Genomic DNA, 22,257 nt, shown 5'->3' with positions numbered 1-22,257 from the left:
GAGACATAATGGCTCTGACCGTTGTACAATCAACATGCCATCTTTGGCAATTGTCCCAGTATTCAGGTATCTCTTCACATCCTTGACGTTTGTGAGGGTGTTTTTTTTCTTAGAGTCTCGTCCCTTTATGTAGATGAGCTCATTTCCTTCTGAGGTCTGCACATTCTTCGTGGGCAGTGCCTCACACCAATCTGTTGGTGATTAATTGTCTGGAGCTTCCTCGAATGATATCTTGCACGGAACACTGTCTCATAGCACAGTCTTCAGTTTGTTGAATGAATGAGCAAACTTGACATGATCGTTGCATTCATGGAGGTTGCGACTCGCAAAGTCAGACAAAGTATTGGCTACTTCAGCTAAATGCTTGATAACGGCTGACAGTAGATAAACATGTTGACATGCGAGGGCTGGCGGAGAACTCGCCTCGGCACATTTGAACGGCTGAAGTGCCTGTTTCCTTCATTGTTTACCATTTTGTTGATTTACAGACGTCAGCATTACACTCGCTATTTATCAGCAGTACCTGCCTTGAATGTTGATCTGTATTCTCATTAATATGTTGACTTAACCGTGCAAATCCGGGGTAGAATAGGTCTTCAGCAACCCATACTTGCCACAAAAAGCAACTACGCCTGTTGAAAGAATCAACTAACTGGTTACCACATGCCATCGATACACCTGCTGTTGACCACTGGATTATCTGGTCCAGACTCGATAACTTAAATTACAGACCGCCGCCATATCGCTGGAATACTGATGAGTGCGGCGTAAAACTAAACTCAGTCACTAAAATTACGACTGTGCACCATAACTAGTTCCATAAGCTATAGCTTGGGAATTATGCATTGTTCTGACAATATACATTGTTCTGACAACATGTGTTTTATAAGTCACCAGTTTTCGGGCATAATATATCGCTTGTCATTTGAATTTCTCTTCAAAATACACTTGGATTATTCAAAGTGAACTTTCAGTCAATGATACCTATTCTCTGATACTTTGTCCCGCGTTAATGCTGTTATCACGTTTTCTATAATCTCTGGATATGTCATCTTTTGATGACTCGTTACCCTCTGCCTTTGCACAGAAAATAGAATAGAAACAGTTTGTGTACGACCATGTCCGTCAGAGACCTTAATTTCCAGACATGGTTAGACATAACAATAAACCGAAGATGAGAGTACTGTTCTCCAGTGGGATAGAAGCAGGTCTCTAACAGACGGAAGTATGATTTTGTGGCTGACAATTCCTCGATTGATGGGTCGTTTGTTCATAAATATGTAATGTAAGAGCTCAGAACGCTCTTATTTGTGCTTGTTTTCCCTCTCTGTAGCCAAGAAAAAAAATCAGAAATACATGATGTAATTCACAGCGACACGCAGGATAGAAACTTTGATTATGCCGTTTTTTAATTAACCGAGTCTACATGTACATCCTTCTTCTGCCTGGAATACCCATGCATGTATGTTCCGAAAATATCTATAACAAGTAGACAGATGAACCCCTGACAATTTCAGAAATTTCAGTATTCTGTCGTCAACTTGCGCCAATTAAAGGTAGAAAGGTATATCTAAGGACAAGTAAAGGCGCGTTCCTACGTTGCATACCACAAATTACAGGAATGATGTAGCCGTTCACACGTTGCAACAGTTGCATAAAATTTTTAATCTCGCGACACTGCCGCGCGTATGCGCGTGTGTCGTTGCTATGCAAATCAATCAACAATGGCGTCCTTTTGGGAGAGCGATAGCGAACATGACGCTCTTGAATTAGCGGTAGTCGGCATGCTTGCCACTTTACAACCGGAGAAAACTACGAGATCTTGTTGGGTACGCCTCTGGATTGCCAGAAGAGGAGAGGTGGGGCTTATAACTCATTAATGCGAGAACTTAAGTTGGAGGACCCCAGTAGTTTTCATAATTTCCTCAGAATGAACCGGACAAGTTTTGATCTCTTGTTGGAGCGTGTAACTCCACTTATAGCAAAGAATGACACCCCGATGCGCAACGCCCTTCCTGTCGGCGAGAAGTTGGCTATAACTCTCAGGTACTTGGCCTCAGGTGTGTATCTCACATAATCATAATATATACAGCGCCTTCATGAAGTCTAGATTGTCAGCTGTTATTTGTTTACCCGTGGCAAGTTACCAAAAATAGTGTCAACAAATCTTCACTTCACATTCCATAGTTAAGTGGGTGTTATATGAGTCGTTTTCAAAAGATGCAGGTATTCTTGTCCCTTCTTAATAACATAATTATTTCTTCGAATTTCTTGCATTTTTTAGCTTCAGAAGGAAGAAGGAATAGATGGAATACTAAAAACCACCAAAATATGCACGCCCCCTTTAAACAGGTAGAGTGCAAAAGTGGCAAACCGGTAAAATATGCCAAGATTCACACTCAAAACTATACAATCGTATTTTGCCCGATAAATCAGAATGGTCTCAATGTCATAATGTGGGTAGTTACAGAATCGAAGCAAAATATTGTACATATATGTATCATGAAATAATAATTTATCAACTGAATAATACATAAAAAATACTCTTATGCATGCCTTGAGCTTGTTAGATGTTTTAAAGATTAATGGAATAGGTAGAAAAGGACACCCCCACTTGGGAACTTGGGAGCAGAGAGACGCCACGGTTCAGTGGTTACAGCTATAGGGCCTTCTGTGCTCTCTGCTCAGTATATTAAGGATGGTGATGTAGATGAAGGTTACGCAGGAAAGTAGGTGATGTGGGTAGACTACGTCAACAGGCAGCTGTGCAGTCAACCAGATAGTTTGTTGTTTTAACCTGTCTGACAATTGTTACGTCTGACCAGTTAGACAATAACAAGCTGATGTTAACACATGTGATCTAACGATAGTTTTGCGTTCTTCAGCGTGTTTTGGAAGGAATGGCCGTGGTGTATCATTTGTTCTTTCATTCATTCACATATGTACTTCTTTCTTTTATTATATCTTTCTCATTCATTCACATATGCACTTCTTGCTTTTATCATTTCTTTCATTCATTCACATATACTTCTTGCTCTTCATTCATTCATTCATCCATTCATTCATTGTAAGATTTCGACTGATACAGTAAACTGGCTGAAGTACTGTTAAACGCAGCCTAAGTTGCGATGGAGACGAATCAGGTCACTGTGTGCATTGGAGCATGAGGAGGCGCATACTAATTAGTACAAATGGTAAAGAAAACAAGGGAGTGACCTACCCCTGTTGTAGATTATTTCTGGTCTGACAAATAGGAGAATACCCCATAAAACCTCGGACGAAGAAAAGCCGGGACGGGCAAACGGGAATTACTAAAAATAGAGACCACACTATTAAAACGAAACATGCTAAACTGGGTAGGTACACTTAAAACTACTAGGTGGGTACATTTGGTGAATGTCAGTGGAATTGACAAGACATATTTCAATACAGTTTAAAGATCTCACAACACCGTTTATTAATGTGTCCCAGCATAGTCTTTGCAGTTTGGTCACTCTTGATTAGGGCTTTCACAAATAACTTCAACTTCATAGATATAGGTTGAATTTTGTTATATTTATAGAATACCTAAATTCAAAAGAATCTCAAGGCTTAGCATTCTAAGTGTACTGTTATATGTTGGTGGAAGTAAAGCTCTGTGTTCGGGACCGTGAAGATCTGGAGTAGAAGAGGGCTTCAACAACCCATGCTTGCCATAAAAGGCGACTATGCTTGTCGTAAGAGGTGTCTAACGGGATCGGGTGGTCAGACTCGCTGACGTTTGCTGACACATGTCATCAGTTCCCAATTGTGCAGGTCGATGCTCATGCTGTTGATCACTGGATTGTCTGATCCAAACTCGATTATCTACAAACCACCGCCATATTGTTGGGATATTACTGAGTGCGACATAAAACTAAACTCACGAAATTAAACTGAATTTTCATTCGAATTTCATCTATTTTTAAACCATATGTTTGCAAAATAAAGAAAACAAGCAAACGAAAATATTTTCGTCCACGAGCGAGATTAGTCGAATTAAGACACTTTCATTCATAAATTTACAACCCCCAAGACAATAAAAAAAAGCTATGAAAATTTAAGTGGAAGTCCAGATTCTTGTACTTGTACTCTTGAGGAAAAGTGATTATTCTGGCATATTTTAAAAAATCTTCCTGAATTCGCAAAAGTAAGTCAAAATCAGTTGAATTTTGTGACATGATACTCACAATGGCACTTTCATTCATTTACATCCTCCAAAAAATTACAATAGATGTATTTGGAGTGAAAAGGAAATATTCTCGCTCATGGGCCCAATGTTTTTCGCCCATGGGCGAGATGTTTTAGAAAATCGGTCTCAATTAGCAGAATTAAGTCCTAATGAGTTGGATTTTGTGCCATGATACTCATAAATATATCCTCATTCATTTACAACCTCCAAACCACAGGAAAAGATGTATTTTGAGTGAAGGCAAATACTCTCGCCCATGGGCCAAAATGTCTTTCTCCCATGGACGAGAGTTTTCAAAATTGCTCTCATTTAGAGGAATTAAGTCAAAATGAGTTGAAATTTCAGTCATGATACTCATAAATGTACTTTCATTCATTTACATCCTCCAAATATTGGAAAAGATGGGTTTGGGGGGTAAAGGGAAATATTCTCGCCCATGGGCCAAAATGTTTTTCGCCCATGGGTGAGATTTTGTTAAATAGCTCTAAATTAACGGAATTAATTCAAAATGGGTTGAATTTTGTGACATGATACTTATGAACATACTTTCATCCATTCACAACCTCCAAAACATGGGAAAAGGTGAATTTTGAGTAAAAGTAAATATCCTCACCCATGGGCCAAATGGTTTTCGCCCATGGGCGAGGCGTTTTGAAAAATCACTCTAAATTAGTCGAATTAAGTCAAAATAAGCTTAATTTCGTGTCAAGACAATAATAAATACACGTTCATTCATTGAAAAGCTGCAAAGCCTGGAAAAAGAATGTAGTTTCAATGAAATTAATTATTCTCGTCCATGGGCCAATATGTTTTTCACCCATGGTCGAGATTTTTTAAAATCGCTGTCAGTTAGCAGAGTCAAGTCACAACAAGCTGAAATTTGTGTCATGATACTTATCAACATTTTGTCATTCATTTACAACCTCCAAAACATTTATTCTGGATGAAATTAAACACTTTCGCCCATGGGCCTGCCCATGGGCCTACCCATTGGCCACTGTTCGCCCATGGGCGTGCCCATGGGCGAGCGAGTTTAAATTTTGTGTTTTCGAAAAAAATTTTTTTCATTTTTTCATCCTTAGCACATATACATAACAGCTGTATGTTTAATTTTGCGAAATCCCTTGTGAGAGAGTGGCCACAATGCTGAGAGTTTCTGGACTTTTGTGAGTCCAGAATTAAATTGTGACGTGTTATTTAAAATTCTACTAATGTCCTCAAACTTCTATCAATATACATTGAAGATTTGCAGACAAATATATTACTTATTTTGGCGCAGAAAGGATGGGTATGCATGAACTTATTAATAAGAAAAAGAAAAAAATGGAAGGGGTCAACTGGAAAATGTTGAAGCACCCGCAAAATGGTTAAAAATAATTAATTCATAATGATAAGTTAAATTAAAATTTATGTGCTAGACGGTACGCTCACTTGTTGCATGTCACGGGAACGTTTATGCGATATTTACATGCATCTGTCTTTTCTTTCATTCCCACCAAACTAGGAGGCAGTTACAAGTCTATGGAATTTCTCTATAGAGTTCCAAAGAACACCATCAGCAGGTTAGGTCCTGACGTTTGCAAGGCAATATACAGCACATTAACCCCCTGGATGCCACAGGGACATATATGTCCCTCCTCTACATCCCTCACTTTGAAGTCAAATAAAATTCTAAATATATCACGTACATATACATAGTTCACAGTTTTGAATTCTGCGGAAAAATCCCTTTTTCGTGATACCATCCACTATTATCTCAGACCAAGCTAAAGTGCTTAAAATTGCCTTTCAAAATAGGCTTCATCGTAAATGTCGCCATTTTTTCACACTAAACAAAATCGCGATTCAACGCGTTATTTGCTGTATGTTTTGAAATGTATAAATTGGATATTTTGAAATGAGAAAATCGCATAATTACTGGGAGTACTGAATTTCAAAAATAGTATAGTAATGATCACTGATATCAAGTTTTCATGTAACCAGTAATGATAATTCTGAAACGTTGCCGAAAACCCAGAATCGGTTGGGATGTTCACGAAAATACACATACACGAACGCCGAAGTGCGCTTTCCGCCATATTGAATAGGGTTTACAAAATCACGTTTCGAGAAGGCCAGTATTGAAATGCCAATTACATCACGTATATTTCATATTCAGCTGCGACAAATGCATCATTGAATTCCCCACACAACTTAGAATCAAATTACAAATGGTCTTTGTCACCAATACCAACAGTCTAGACAAAACGTATCGAAAGATACATGGTATGAAAACGAACGCTGTATTCGAAAGACAGCGCTTGTTTGAAATGTAAACAAAGAAAAATTCCGATTTTACACTGCGTAGCATTTTCGGAAAATTTCCAGCATCCATCCGTGTAATGATTGCTTACAATGGCTCAATACGCTTAGTATGTTCAGAGGAAGAGCATCGTAGCAAGAAATAGCAAATTAAAAATAGATACAGTGCAATCATTTGATAATTCATAAGAAACTGGCAAACTATTAGTGCAGCGTGACGCCATGGCTGACGCAAAATCAAGCAGAACGACAACGGTACTTGTCGGCATTTCTGGCCTCTTCGGTCATTTACAATGTAAACGATAAAAACATATAACAATACACAGATAGACAGAATAATTCTGATAACTTACATCTCACAAAAGATCCCTAATCAAGGAAAGAGTCCTCATAAAATCCTGTGTACCCTTGTCAGCGAAGCCGCCATTTTGAAAGAAATCGGTCATCGGTAGTGATATCGCACGTCAACATTGTTGCACATATTAGGCAATTTCTTGAGGTGAAGGTCGGTTGAACAAGAGTGTACACAATGGTCATATCATTCCTATAGCATTTTCAGTATTCTGAAGTGTATTTTGCTTATCGATCAGATATTTTTTGCATGAAACTGATTTCAGTATATACATATATCCATGTTCAACACCATATCATATGAGGATAGACGGTATGCGTTTTTATTCTTTGAAAGCTTTTGATTGTTTGAATGATACTTACATGGGACATTGACTCAGTCAGTGTATTATACCACATTTTAAGCCTTTACACAAGTATTGGATGATCACACGTAGCCATTACGGCAACATGTGCGTTGGTTAACTTTACAATATTCAATACGTTGGGATAAATTTGAAGAAATCTCTTTGTACCTTACATTGCATACTTATGAAGTGAAATAATTACATAATCATAAGAAGAAAAGTTTGCATCCTAAATGAATATTCAGTGATTATTCAGGTGTTGTGAAATTTTCATTTACGCTAAATTGATGCCAGACAGGTGCGCGTGTTGCTCACAATAAGATACGCAGTAAAACAGTCTAATTGTAGACATATTCAGGGCAATATTTCAGTGGCAAAACCATTCATTTTATGTTTTGTCTAAAAGCGTTGACTTCTGTCACAGAAGTCGAGACCTTTTACACATTCAGTGGGAATTAGGTTAGATATATATCCTAATCAGCAAACCAGTCTCTTTTTTTCCGTCGTCACAAACTGCAAGAAACATGCCATGACGTCAACTAAAATGTCGCGTTATTTTCAGTTATTTCATTACATTTGATAGTGCGACTGGAATCATTTGTTAAAAACGCACTAATTAATAAACAACATGCTGTGTCTATCTTTTTTGATCTTGAAAAAGCATATGACACAACCTGGAAACATGGTGTTTTGAGGGATTTACATGACTTTGGTTTGCGAGGTCGTTTGCCTCAATTTATTGCCAACTTTTTAAATGACAGACAATTCCAGGTCCGTGTGGGTTCTACCCTGTCTGATCATTACAATCAGGATCAGGGTGTTCCACAAGGCAGTATTTTATCTGTCACTCTTTTTAGCATCAAGATCAACAGTTTATCCAAAGTTTTAAACGATTCAATTGATGGATCGCTTTTCGTGGATGATTTTAATATTTCTTGCCGAGGTAAAAATATGCATACTATTGAACGGCAACTGCAGTTGTGTTTAAACAAAATAAATAAATGGTGTCTTGAAAACGGCTTCAAATTTTCGAAGTCCAAAACTAATTGTATACATTTTTGCAGAACATATAAGCCACATAGGAACCCAGAACTATCTCTAGATGGCACTCCCATCAAAGTTGTAAAGGAGGCCAAGTTCTTGGGATTAATTTTTGACTCACATTTAACGTTTCTACCACATATCAAATCCCTCAAAACTAAATGCCTGAAGGCACTTGACTTGTTGAAAGTCGTTTCAAATTCTAAATGGGGAGGGGACCAAGCTACCCTCCTGCAACTTTATCGATCACTGATCCGGTCAAAACTTGATTATGGCTCCATTGTATATGGTGGAGCCTGTAAAAGCAGCCTCAAACTTTTAGATTCTGTTCACCATCAAGGTCTAAGACTTTGTCTTGGCTCCTTTCGAACTTCACCTGTTGACAGCCTGTACGTTGAGGCCGATGAGCCATCTCTTGAGCAGCGACGTATCAAATTAGCTTTACAGTATGTAACAAAATTATATTCCAGTGAGTCAAACCCTGCATATAGCTGTGTTTTCAGTCCTCTGTGTGAGGACTTATACAATATGAAATCTTCGCTTGTACCGCCTCTTGGTTTAACAATTAAACCATTTCTTGCTGCCGGCATTGAGCTGGAAAATATAGCTCCTTCCCGTCTTCTCTCTTCTCCTCCTTGGCAGTTGGTTAGGCCCCAAGTGGACCTAACACTGACAAAGTTTAAAAAATCAGAAACCAATGAATTACAGTATAAACAAGAATATAATGAATTGAAACATAAATATAGCAGTTATAAATCCTTATTTACAGATGGGTCCAAGGACGGTGGCGCAGTAGCTTGTGCCACTGTCATTGGATCCAGAACAATATCTTCTAGATTACCAGACAACAGTTCTATTTTTACCGCTGAGGCTAACGCCATATTAACAGCTCTTAAATATATTCAAAGACGCCATAAACATAAACAATATATAATCTATTCCGACTCTCTTTCTTGCCTTCAGGCTATTAAAAATATCTCTTGTAAACATCCACTTTTAATAGAAATCATTGAATTATATAATGATCTTGCTACTGGCCAATACGACATCGTCTTCTGTTGGTTACCCAGCCACGTTGGCATTTCCGGTAACGCAATGGCCGATCTTGCTGCTAAGGCAGCACTTAACAAATCTGTGACACCACTTCGTATTCCTTATTCTGACTACAAAGCTAGCATTAGAGCTTACACTCGTGATCTGATGCAGAAGAAATGGGACACCCAAGTCGGTATAAATACATGTAAACTACATGAAATAAAACCCTACATTGGTTATACATACTTGGGTTGTCAGTCCAGATTTGAAGAAGTCATTTTGCGACGATGTCGTATTGGCCATACAAGATACACTCATGCATACCTTTTAAAAGGTGAGGATCCTCCGTTTTGAATCCCTTGTGATGAGAGTCACGGTCAAGCATATTCTGCTTGACTGTGTTGAATTCTCCATCACAAGGGATAAATTTTTCAATGTCAGAACTATGAAGGACCTTTTTAGCACTGTTAGTTGTCATTTAATCATTGGTTTTTTAAAAGAAATTGATTTTTTGGTGGAATTTTGAAAATTATGTTGTGTAAATAGATGCATTTTAATGATTGGTAGTTTGAATTAGTAACTTGAATCGTTGGTGGCTGTACCCTCAAAGGGTGTTGAAGTATTGTAAAATTATTGTCCTCCTGAGAGGGTACGTAAGTCCACAAACATTCACAGTAAATTTTAGTGTACCAGGATTTTAATCGTAGCATTTGTGTTCTTTTAATTTCGGCTAACTTTTCATACAATCGCCAGCAGCTGAAGGGATGGTGTAAATCCAACTAGGGACCATGCAGGTAGCAAAGGTACTGTAAGTCCCCATGGTTCCTAGTGTGGTGATCTAGCTTCTGTTGTTGGCGATCTATAGTCTGTTTTTATATTGTATTGTCTAAATAGTGCTATTAGTTTTAACTTTCCATGCTAGTTTTAATTGAAATGGTGATATTCTAGTTGTTTTACTGTCCTTCGTTGACGGGTTTTTATGATTTATATATGCTCTTTTTCATCGTTGAATGTTCTCGTCACGATATGGCTGAGATATTGCCGATGTGACGTTAAGAATTAACTCACTCACTCACTCACTCACTCATTACATTTGAAAATGTGGCTGTTGCTCCGTTAATAATGATGCAAAATTAATCAAAATACATCTACACAAAAAGGAGAATATAGGAATCTCAGAACTGAATAATGTATCGGATAGGGCCATCCACATCAAAAGGTATCCTTCCACATTGGGGAACTTTGTATTGGAATAGTTTAGTTCACTGTGAACAAAACATAACGAAACTATACTGTCCGTATCTACACCAAATTCACTCCGTGTACACTGACCAAATGTAAATCATAGCGGAGTTATGCCCCCTTATCTTTATACGTGCATGACCTCTCTGTCGACGTTTGACGTCATAGAAGAAAATCGATTTTTGACATTTATTGCGGGTCATTTTTGATTTTGTGAGTATGACGTTATGCATTAGCACATACATCCATTTTATATACACTTATGTCATTCAGATATCAAGCTGTATTTTCTTCGCTCACACTTTCCGTAAAGATGCCAAATTAAAAAAATCGTAGCAGAGTGCTTTTATTGGTGCACGATAAAAAACGGAGAAATTTACTGTTTTTCAACACACACAAAAGTTTTGGACAACTTTTAGCAGTGTCTATTTCTCAAACCCCTGAGGTAGCCGCATATATATTTATACCAACGGATATGAAATTAAATATTCTACATTTCTCTGCAATTTTATGGCCGTACGCAGATCCAGGACCACGCGGGCGCAAATCTCGCACAGCGTTCACTTTTCAAACCTTACGAAAATTTGCGCCTGAAAAAAAACCCTCGGCATCCAGGGGGTTAAAGGAAGACTGCATGAAAGGTTGGTAATGACACGCCCTTTTTGGCGTCACATACTGTACATGACGGTTTATATGACGTCACACGTCCTTCTAATGACGTCACCTTTTCTCAGCGACTCGACAGAAACCTCGGACTGTCAGGTAAGCTTCAAAATTTGTGACGCAGTTACAGACACGTGCCAAACGTATTCATCACTTCAAGTCATTTCCATAGACATGTACATCTCATTTCAGTGTATCATAAATAATATTCATGAAGTGAGTTTAGGATGGATCTTTGTGAGATTTAACAAACAAATCTGTTCTGCACACATTCCCCGACTATTTAACTAATCATATCACATTTAATGATTTATCAACTTACTTATGGTTTCACAGAGCACCATCTCATAGGCCGCCATGTTAACCCCCTGGATGCCACAGGGACATATATGTCCTTCCTCTTCACCCCTCACTTTGAAGTCCAATAACATTCTAAGTGTACCACGCACATGTACTTCACAGTTTTGAATTCTTTGGAAAATTCCCTGTTTACTGATATTGTCGACTACCTTTCAAAATAAGCTTCATTGTAAATGTCGCCGTTTTTCACACTATGCAAAATCGCGATTCGTTATTTGCTGTTTATTTTGAAATGAGAAAATCGCATAATTACTGGGAGTACTGAATTACAAAAATAGCATATTAGTGATCACTGATATCAAGTTTTCATGTAACCCGCAATGATAATTCTGAAACGTTGCCGAAAACCCAGAATCGGTTGGGATGTTTTCGAAAATACACGCACACGAACGCCGAAGTGCGCTTTCCTCCATAGTGTTTACAAAATCGTTTCGAGAAGGCTTGCAGTGAATTCGTAGACCAGACTGGTTCGTAGACGTGGAAATCCGGTGGATTCGTAGACGTTAGTACATTATGTTTGTAAATGTTAGTTTGGTGTTATTATTAATCATGACATTAGTGTAAACGAAAAGTGTTCGAGTTTGGTGAAATAAAACAATATCCCAGTGTTTGGGGTTTTCGACGGTAGAAGACATGAACGTAATTTTTATCTTTAATATCATTTTTAGTTTTGATTTTGCTAACGTTGAGTGAGAAAGGTATATTCATCTATTTCACAAAAAAGTATCATGTGTTTCCAACAAAAATAGCCTTTATAACATCGTATCGGCGAAACTGCAGTCGTTTGTCACATTCGTGTGATTTAACAGGTGTTTTCGACGGTGAGCCATACTTTTCTCTCCGCATTGCAAGAGTGTTTTGATCACGTGGCTTCCAGTTTCGTACATAGCCTGTCACTAGCAGACGACTGATCTTGTTGAATTTTGCTCGCTATTTTTTTTGTTATACAGGCAATTGATTTTGCATCTGAAGTATTATTAACGATCGAGGGTAAATAATATTGTTGTTTATTTGCTCTTTACATAACTTGATATCTTGATTTCAATTGTCAGTAAAACGTCTCACGACAGGAACTGGGCATCCGCCCTACCGATGAAACTGTTTGTGCACTCCGATCGCGCACGTACTTCCTCGATATAGCACTAACAATGTAATCGTCGAAATCACCAGAACGTCGAATTCAGCTTAGGTAAGTATCCACTGTAACATGGATGTGTGGACTTCATGTGTAAGCGGTGTTCACTTAATGGGCCCATGACAAATGAATGAAAAAAATTGTGTTATCTGATGGGTTGAAACATTTACTAAAGAGGAGATACGGAATGATATTCGTTCCTTCTATCACACTTTTCATGTCCTCAGCTGTTCCAAGTTTCATATCGCTGAAAGAGAGCATAGCTTTGTATCACTGAAACAAAACGATCTTCACAAAACATAAGCCTAGTGGTTTGTAAAAATTAACATGGTCGTAGAATAATATTATTCAATTATTTATACACGTCTACGAAATCACCGTCTACGAAACTGTCTGGGTTACGAAATCACCCCGTCTACGAACTGGTTCAGTCTACGAAAACACCGGTATCGAGACGCTCATTACATCACGGGCACCCGTGGCGAGCCACCTCCTCGTGGTGGGTGCTGGGTAACCCCAAGAGCTCGCCGACACCCCCGTTGTGGACCCGGGGGGATATTTGGTCCACCAACCCGTTTGCCGTGGGTTGCGGCCCTGTGTCGGCGGAGGAGGGGATCCTGGTGGTTGAGGGCAATAGGGACCTGTAACCGTGTTCCTCTTGCTCAATATACCACTTTGGCCCTGACTTCGCCTAGACGGGTGGTCGAATGGGCCCGGTTCGACCAATCGGCTGGTCATGCCAAGCCCTGTGCATGGACTGTGTATGTGTCATTGCACAAATATTATTTTGAATTGTTCGAATTTTCTTGGCACTACTATTGATCTCTAACGTTTTGGATTGTGAAATATGATAATATGAATTTTGCCTAGAGTCTTATGCCCGAAGGCGGTGGCTCATGGGCCAATCTGGTAGATCAATTATTTATAATTCTTCTGCTGGAGTATATCATCTGAGTATCCTTGGTGCTGCAAGTCGGAGGCCCACTTGTTTTTAGCATTGTCCTTGTGATACTCCGTGGTGGGTGGGGAGCTCAGATGATGAACCATATTAAAGTAACTATGGCTTACACAACCCCCATTAAAAGAAACAAGCGTCAACTTGACAATGATGATGATGAACTACGACCGTCTATTCCGTCCGTTGAATACTGGCCACGATTTCTAGTGATCGAGACTCTTGACAAATCACCTTTCAAATTAAACCCATTTGCGGTATCTAAAGGTATACATGGCATAGCAGGTGAGGTACGAAATATCAGACGACTGCGTTCAGGTTCCCTACTTGTAGAATGTAGCAGGAAACAGCAATCAACCAACCTGTTGTCAACTGAGCTCTTTGTTGGAGTCCCGGTTTCAGTTACTCCACACAAGACTCTGAACACGAGCAAAGGCATTGTTAGAGACCGAGATCAATTGTTTGCAGATATGACTGAGTTTGACATCGTATCAGAAATGAAAGACCAAGGGGTGACTTTTGTTAAAAGATTTACAACTCGGATAAACTCAGAAACAAAACCTACTAACACATATCTCTTCCACTTCTCTTCTCCAAGTATTCCAAAATCAGTAAGAGCAGGATATTGTAATATCAGTGTTGACACTTACATCCCCAACCCGCTTAGGTGTTTTAAGTGTCAGAAATATGGACACGGTGTAAATACTTGCACATTGTCTGTTGTGTGTGCTCACTGTGGTGAGAAAACACACACAACAGAAGATTGTGACAGTGACTATAAAAAATGCACCAACTGCTCAGGCGATCATTCGTCATTTTCTAAACAGTGTCCAATTTGGAAAGAGCAAATGGAGATAAATAGAATAAAGTTTACTCAAAATATCTCCTTTTCCGAGGCAAAAAAACTGGTAAAGAGATCTGATCTTCCAGAAAGTTATGCTACAGTAGCAAAACCATCATCTGAGTCAAGCTCAAAAAGAACAAAATCATCCACAGGCTGCCAAACTACCTTGACATGGGTGAATTGCGATTCTCCACAGCTTTTGTACCCTGCTATATCATCTCAGACTGAGGAATCACTTCCTAGTACCTCAAAGTCGTCTTCTGATCACAAACCATCATCATCTCAGTCACTCTCGAAGTCTAAATCGACAGCTGACAGTCAGCAAACTGTTAAAAGTAAATCTAAGCCTAAGTCTGATGCCTCAAAACAACAAAGTGGCAGAGCTCCTAAAGGGTCACAAAATAGAATTCAATTGTTCAACAAATATGGGTCTCTTGAAGACATGGACGTTTCTGAAAACGTCCATTCTAGGGCACATAGCTTGTCGCCCTCCAAAAGAGTGCGGGGTAGATCCCCAATAAATCCCCCCCAAAAGATAGTTTATTCTAATAATATTGTACAGTGGAACTGCAGAGGACTGAGGACTAATTTACATGAATTACATCTATTAGTCCAAGATTTCACACCTTCAGCGATATGTCTCCAAGAGACATATTTAAAACAAACAGATACATTTGACCTTCGTCATTTTAATGCATATCATTCTTTTTCACCTCCGGGTGATAGAGCCACTGGTGGGTCATCCGTTCTAGTCAGACAAAACGTTATTCAAAGCCCTGTTTCACTAAATACTAATATGCAGGCTGCTGCTGTGAGAATTACTTTACATGTAGCGTTTACACTATGCTCGCTCTATATTTCGCCGTCTTCGACGTTTGCCAAAACTGATCTGCAAGCTCTCTATGACCAACTCCCAAAACCCTGTATTATAATGGGAGATTTAAATGGGCACAACCCACTCTAGGGTAGTGTAAATATAAACACTAAAGGGAAATTGTTGGAGGACTTTTGTTCTGACAGTGATTTATGTATTTATAATGATGGTTCCAGCACATATTTACATCCTGGTACAGGGACGTATTCTGCTCTCGACTTGTCATTGACAAATTCTGAACTACTAAATGAATTTGAATGGTCAGTCCACGATGACCTCTGTGGAAGTGACCATTTTCCTACTATATTAAAAGCTATAACTCCATCCGATGTTCCTCCATCATCAAGACGAAATTTTAAAAAGGCTAACTGGGCTTTATATGAAACACTGTGTGCTGAAAAACTTAAACCCGAACGTTTTATTGACGTTCCTGATGCTATTAAATGCTTTTCTGATGAATTGAACTCTATAGCTGATGAGTGTATACCAAATTCCTCTGCAGTTCCCCATATTCGAAAAACATGGTTCAACGATGAGTGCAAACAAGCTAGGAAGGCAAGGAAAAAGGCAGAACATTATTTCCGTCGCCATCCTATGGTGCATAATTTAAATAAATTTAGAATTTTAAATGCTAAAGCACGGCGTACTTTTAAACAGAACAAACGCCAATCTTGGCAAAATTATGTATCTAAAATAAATTCTCGGACACCCATGTCCAAGGTGTGGAACATGGTCCAGAAAATTAAAGGTAAAGGTACTAAATCTACAGTCCATCATCTTAAACATGGAGATCAATTGCTTACTGATAAATCAGATATTGCTAATAAACTGGGTGAAACTCTTGCTAAACATTCTTCCTCTTCAAATTATGTACCAAAATTCCAGCAATATCAAAAACAAGAAGAAAAGAAATCTATTAATTTCAATTCCGATAATGGGGAAGATTATAATGAAACGTTTTCTATTCATGAACTCCATACTGCACTTGATCAAGCTCATGATACTGCTACAGGAGCTGATAACATACATTATCAACTCCTGAAACATTTACCAGAATCCTGTCAGGAAACTCTCCTAAATATTTTTGATGGTATTTGGACATCGGGTAACTTTCCTCCTTCATGGCGTGACGCCATAGTAGTACCAATACCTAAACCTGGACGTGATCATACCGATCCATCCAATTATCGTCCGATTTCATTAACAAGCTGTGTTTGCAAGACCATGGAACGCCTGATAAATAATCGACTTGTTTGGTACTTGGAAACTAATAGCCTTATAACTGATATACAGTGTGGTTTCCGGAAAAACAGAAGTACTGTTGATCACTTAGTGCGTTTAGAATCATTTGTTAAAAATGCACTAATTAATAAACAACATGCTGTGTCTATCTTTTTTGATCTTGAAAAAGCATATGACACAACCTGGAAATATGGTATTTTAAGAGATTTACATGACTTCGGGTTGCGAGGTCGTTTACCTCAATTTATAGCCAACTTTTTAAATGATAGACAGTTTCAAGTTCGAGTGGGTTCTACCCTGTCTGATCATTACACTCAGTATCAGGGTGTTCCACAAGGCAGTATTCTGTCTGTCACACTTTTTAGCATGAAGATAAATAGTTTATCAAAAGTTTTAAACGATTCAATAGATGGATCGTTATTTGTGGATGATTTTAATATTTCTTGTCGTGGGAAAAACATGCATACTATTGAACGGCAACTGCTGTTGTATTCAAACAAAATAAATAAATGGTGTCTTGAAAACGGCTTTAAATTTTCTAAATCCAAAACTAATTGTATACATTTGTGCAGAAAATATAAGCCACATAAAGACCCTGAACTATCTCTAGATGGCACTCCCATCAAAGTTGTAAAAGAGGCCAAGTTCTTGGGCCTAATCTTTGACTCCCACTAAACATTTCTGCCTCATATTAAGTCCCTTAAAACTAAATGCCTGAAGGCTCTTGACTTGTTGAAAGTTGTTTCCAACTCAAAGTGGGGAGGGGATCAAGCAACCCTCTTACATCTATATCGATCACTCGTGCGTTCGAAACTTGATTATGGCTCCATCGTATATGGTGGAGCCTGCAAAAGCAATCTTAAACTTCTTGACTCCGTCCACCATCAAGGCTTAAGACTTTGTCTTGGGTCTTTCAGAACGTCACCTATTGATAGTCTCTACGTTGAGGCCGATGAACCATCTCTTACTCAACGTCGTATAAAACTGTCTTTACAATATATTACTAAATTATATTCTAATGAATCTAACCCTGCCTTTAACTGTGTCTTCAATCCCCTTTATGAGGATTTGTATAACAAAAAATGTTCTCTTGTTCCACCTCTTGGGCACAGAATTAAACCATTTATTTCTTCTGCCGGTATTGAGCTGGAAGGTATATCACCTTCCCGTCTTCTTTCTTCTCCTCCTTGGCAATTGGTTAGGCCACAAGTTGACCTAACATTAACTACATTTAAAAAATCAGAAACCAATGACTTACAATATAAACAAGAATATCATCAATTAAAACATAAATATAGCAATTACAAACCCTTATTTACAGATGGATCCAAGGACGGTGGCGCAGTGGCGTGTGCCACTGTCATTGGATCCAGAACAATATCTTCTAGATTACCAGAGAATAGTTCTATTTTTACAGCAGAAGCTAACGCCATATTAACAGCTCTTAAATATATTCAAAGACACCCTAAACGTAAACAATATATAATCTATTCCGATTCTCTTTCTTGCCTTCAGGCTATAAAAATAATTCTTGTAAACATCCACTTTTAATTGAAATTATTGAATTGTATATACTCTTGCTACTGGCCAATACGACATCGTCTTCTGTTGGTTACCCAGCCACGTGGGCATTTCTGGTAACGCAATGGCCGATCTTGCTGCCAAGGCGGCACTCAACAAATCTGTGACGCCACTTCTTATTCCATACACTGATTATAAAGCCACCATTAGATCTTATATCCGTGATCTGATGCAGAAGAAGTGGGACACCCAATTGGGTATAAATAAATTACATGAGATAAAACCTTACATTGGTTATACCCACTTTGGTTGTCAGTCCAGATTTGAAGAGGTTATTTTAAGACGATGTCGTATTGGCCACACTAGATATACCCATTCATACCTGCTGAAAGGTGAGGATCCTCCGTTTTGCATCCCTTGTGCTGAGAGAACCACGGTCAAGCATATCCTGCTTGACTGTGTTGAATTCTCCATCACAAGGGATAAGTATTTTACAGTTAAAACAATGAAGGATCCTTTTACTAGCGTTAATTCATATTTAGTTATTGGTTTTTTAAAAGAGATTGATTTTTTGGTTGAATTTTGAATGTTATGTTGTGTAAATAGATGTATTTTAATTACTGGAAGTTTGGATTAGTAACTTGAATTGTAGGTGGCTGTACCCTCGAAGGGGGTTGAAGTATTGTAAAATTATTGTCCTCCTGAGAGGGTACGTAAGTCCAAAAGCATTCACAGTAAATTTAAACTTTCCACTGTTCTTAATCGTAGTATATGTGTATTTTTAATTTTTGGCTAGATGTGACTAAATTGCTGACAGCTGAGGGGATGATGTAAATCCAACTAGGGTCCATGCAGGCAGCAAAGGTACTGTAAGTCCCCATGGCCCCTAGTATGGTGATCTACCTTCAGTTGTTGGCAATCTATAGCCTGATTTTATGTTGTATTGTCGGAATAGTGATATTAGTTTTAACATTCCACACTAGTTTTAATCCCAGTTGTGATATTCTAGTTGTTTTACTGTCCGTCGTTGACAGGTTTTTTATAGTATCCATATATTTCATTTCAGTATTTAACGTTCTCGTCACGATATGGCTGAGATATTGCCGATGTGACGTTAAATATTAACTCACTCACTCACTCCTTACATCACGTATATTTCATAGTCAGCTGCGACAAATGCATCACTGAATTCCCCAAGCATCTTAGAATCAAATTACAAATGGTCTTTGTCACCAATACCAACTGTCTAGTTAAAACGAAACGAAATATACTTCTTATGAAAAGGAACGCTGTATTCGAAAGACAGCGCTTGTTTGAAATATAAACAAAGAAAAATTCCGATGTTACACTGCGTAGCATTTTAAGAAATTTTCCAGCATCCAACCGTGTAATCATTGTTTACAGTGGCTCAACACGCTTAGACTATTCAGGGGAAGAAAATCGTATCAAGAAATAGCAAATTGAAAATAGATACAATGCAATCATTTGATAATTCCAAAGAAACTGTCAAACCTTTAGTGCAGCGTGACGCCCCTTCTCTTCCCACGGTGGTTACTTGTCGAATCTTCCTACGTAACCTCTGTTCTAATACGACCCTTTCATGGTGCGAGTGTTCAAGACTCATGATTGGAGGCAATCAGATTTGGTAGGAAGACATGACAAATAACCTCTGTGAGAAGAGAATGTGTGACGCCATGACTGACGCAAAATCACGCAGAACGACAACGGTACTTGTCGGCATTTCTGGCTTCTTCCGTCATTTACAATGCAAACGATAAAAATGTATAACGATATACAGATAGTCAGAATAATTCTGATTACTTAAATCTCACATTTATGTACAAAAGATTCCTGAAGCAAGGAAAGAGTCCTCATAAAATCCTGTGTACCCTTGTCAACGAAGCCGCCATTTTTAAAGAAATCGGTCATCGGTAGTGATATCACACATCAACATGGTTGCACATATTAGGCAATTTCTTTGAGGTGAAGGTCGGTTGAACAAGAGTAAATACAATTCTGATTGCACTTTCAGTATTGCGATGTATATTTTGCGTATCGTTCAGATATTTTTTTCATGAAACTGATCTCAGTATCTACATATATCCATGTTCAACACCATATATCATATGTGGATATAAGGTATGCGTTTTTATTCTTTTGAAAGCTTTTGATTGTTTGAATAACATTTACATGGGAATTGACTCAGTAAGTGTACTACACCACATTTTAAGCCTCTACACAAGTGTTGGAAGATCACACGTAGCCATAACTTCAACATGTGCTTTAGTTCCCGAGATGTACAATATTCAATATGTTGGGACAAATATTGCAGTTTCATATGAACAGGTTAATAAACATCGATTTAATTCCAACTTATAAGTAAAACTGATAATATTAATGAAAATGATTTGTACATTTTATGAAATATAGGGGCACACATACTACCTTTTAAAGGAATTCTCTTCTTCATTGTATTGGTTTGTGTCGTTTTCGTAGATAAAACAATTATGAATATTGATTGACCAGGTGCGAGTTTGTCAAAAATGTTTCATGATTCACTATAATTGTTTTCGATAACAAAGTCAATTCAAAATCAATTAAAATATATCTGATAGCAGAATATCTAACTCAAACAATATGTATACGAAAATTGTTAAAAATAGATAAATCAGGTCATGTCTTTATTTGGACAAGCCTTACGTCCATATTCTAATACTTCTATACTGAAAAAGCGATCTCTTTGTACCTTTCATTTCGTACTTATGAAGTGAAATGATTTCATAATCATAAGAGAAAAGTGTATTTCCTAAATGAATACTCAATGAATATTCAGGTGTCTTCAAATTGTGATTTACGCTAAATTGATGCCAGACAGGTGCCCGTGTTGCTCACAATAAGGTGTAGTAAAATCGTGTAATTGTTGATATATTCAGGGCCCTATTTCAGTGATAGAACCTTTCATTTTATATTTTGGCTAAAAAGTGTTGAATTCTGACACAGAAGCCGAGATCTTTTACACATTGAGTGGAAGTTATTTTAGATATACATGCATACTAATAAGCAACCACAGTCGTCTTTTTCCGACGTCACAAAATGCACAAAACATGCCGTGACGTCAATTAAAATGTCGCATTATTTTCAGTTATTTCATTACATTTGAAAATGTGGCTGTTACTCCGTTAATAATGATGCAAAATTAATAAAAATACATCTACACAAACAGGAGAATATGGGAACCTAGGAACTAAAATATGTATCGGACAGGGACATCCAAATCGCTATTACCTGCTTTTTAATGCAGTACACAGGCATCTTTTCTTACAAATTGTGAAACTACCAAACCATTGGGGAACTTTGTATTGGAATGGTTTGGTTCACTGTGAACTAAACATAACGGAAATATACTGTCCATATCCACAGCAAATTCTCTTCATGTGATCTGAGTTACATTGACCTAATGTAAACCATAGCGGAGTTATGCCCCCTTATCTTTATACGTGCATGACCTATCTGTGCTACAATGAAGAAAAAATTCCGAACAGTGGCCGATGGCCGGGAATATTTACACAGACTCAAAACACATTTTAGAAATTGCAAACTCTGACTCATTTTAACTGAATATCAAAATATCTCGCTCCCATGGGCGGAACAGTGTGGTCCAATCGTCGAACATATTTTCATTGCTCAAAGGTAATTTTCTACATTACAAATATACAAGAATAAGTGCATGGCACACAACCCAACCTATCTTAACATCTTTTAATTATTTTTTGTCTTAATATTAATTTTATCAGTTTCCATTTATAGCGCCTTCACATGAAGGAATAATTTGAATGACAAATCAATAAGTACTCAGGGTATGATCAAATGTAAATTTCTAAGATGCGTCAGTGAAAGATCAAAGGCGCCGACAATACTTTATCAGACGATAAAGTGCACTTTTTGCATTACGTCACAATGTGTTGTTGTCACTGCGCAATTCCAGTCTGCCCCCTCGTATTCGAACGTTTTTTGCATTACGTCACAATGTAGCTGACGTCATGATGGATGTCAGTTGCCATCGCCCTGTACAGCCTCCCACAGTAAATTGCTTCGTGGCATCCCGTTTCTTGGTTTGCAGCTGCATCATACAGCTA

General features: G+C 38.1%; 1 protein-coding gene across 1 annotated transcript in view; it reads left to right on the top strand.

The window, feature by feature from the left end:
• Window positions 1-1,879: 1,879 nt before the first annotated feature.
• LOC137257438 (tigger transposable element-derived protein 4-like) overlaps window positions 1,880-22,257 on the top strand; it is a 36,460-nt gene continuing 16,082 nt past the window's right edge. Inside the window, exon 1 of the mRNA XM_067794768.1 lies at window positions 1,880-2,046. Coding sequence (XP_067650869.1) covers window positions 1,880-2,046 — 167 coding nt within the window. The remainder of the gene's footprint in view (window positions 2,047-22,257) is intronic.

This window comes from Haliotis asinina, chromosome 12 (genome assembly GCF_037392515.1).
Source record: "Haliotis asinina isolate JCU_RB_2024 chromosome 12, JCU_Hal_asi_v2, whole genome shotgun sequence".
NCBI lineage: Eukaryota > Metazoa > Mollusca > Gastropoda > Lepetellida > Haliotidae > Haliotis > Haliotis asinina.
This window is presented reverse-complemented; position numbering and strand designations above follow the sequence as displayed.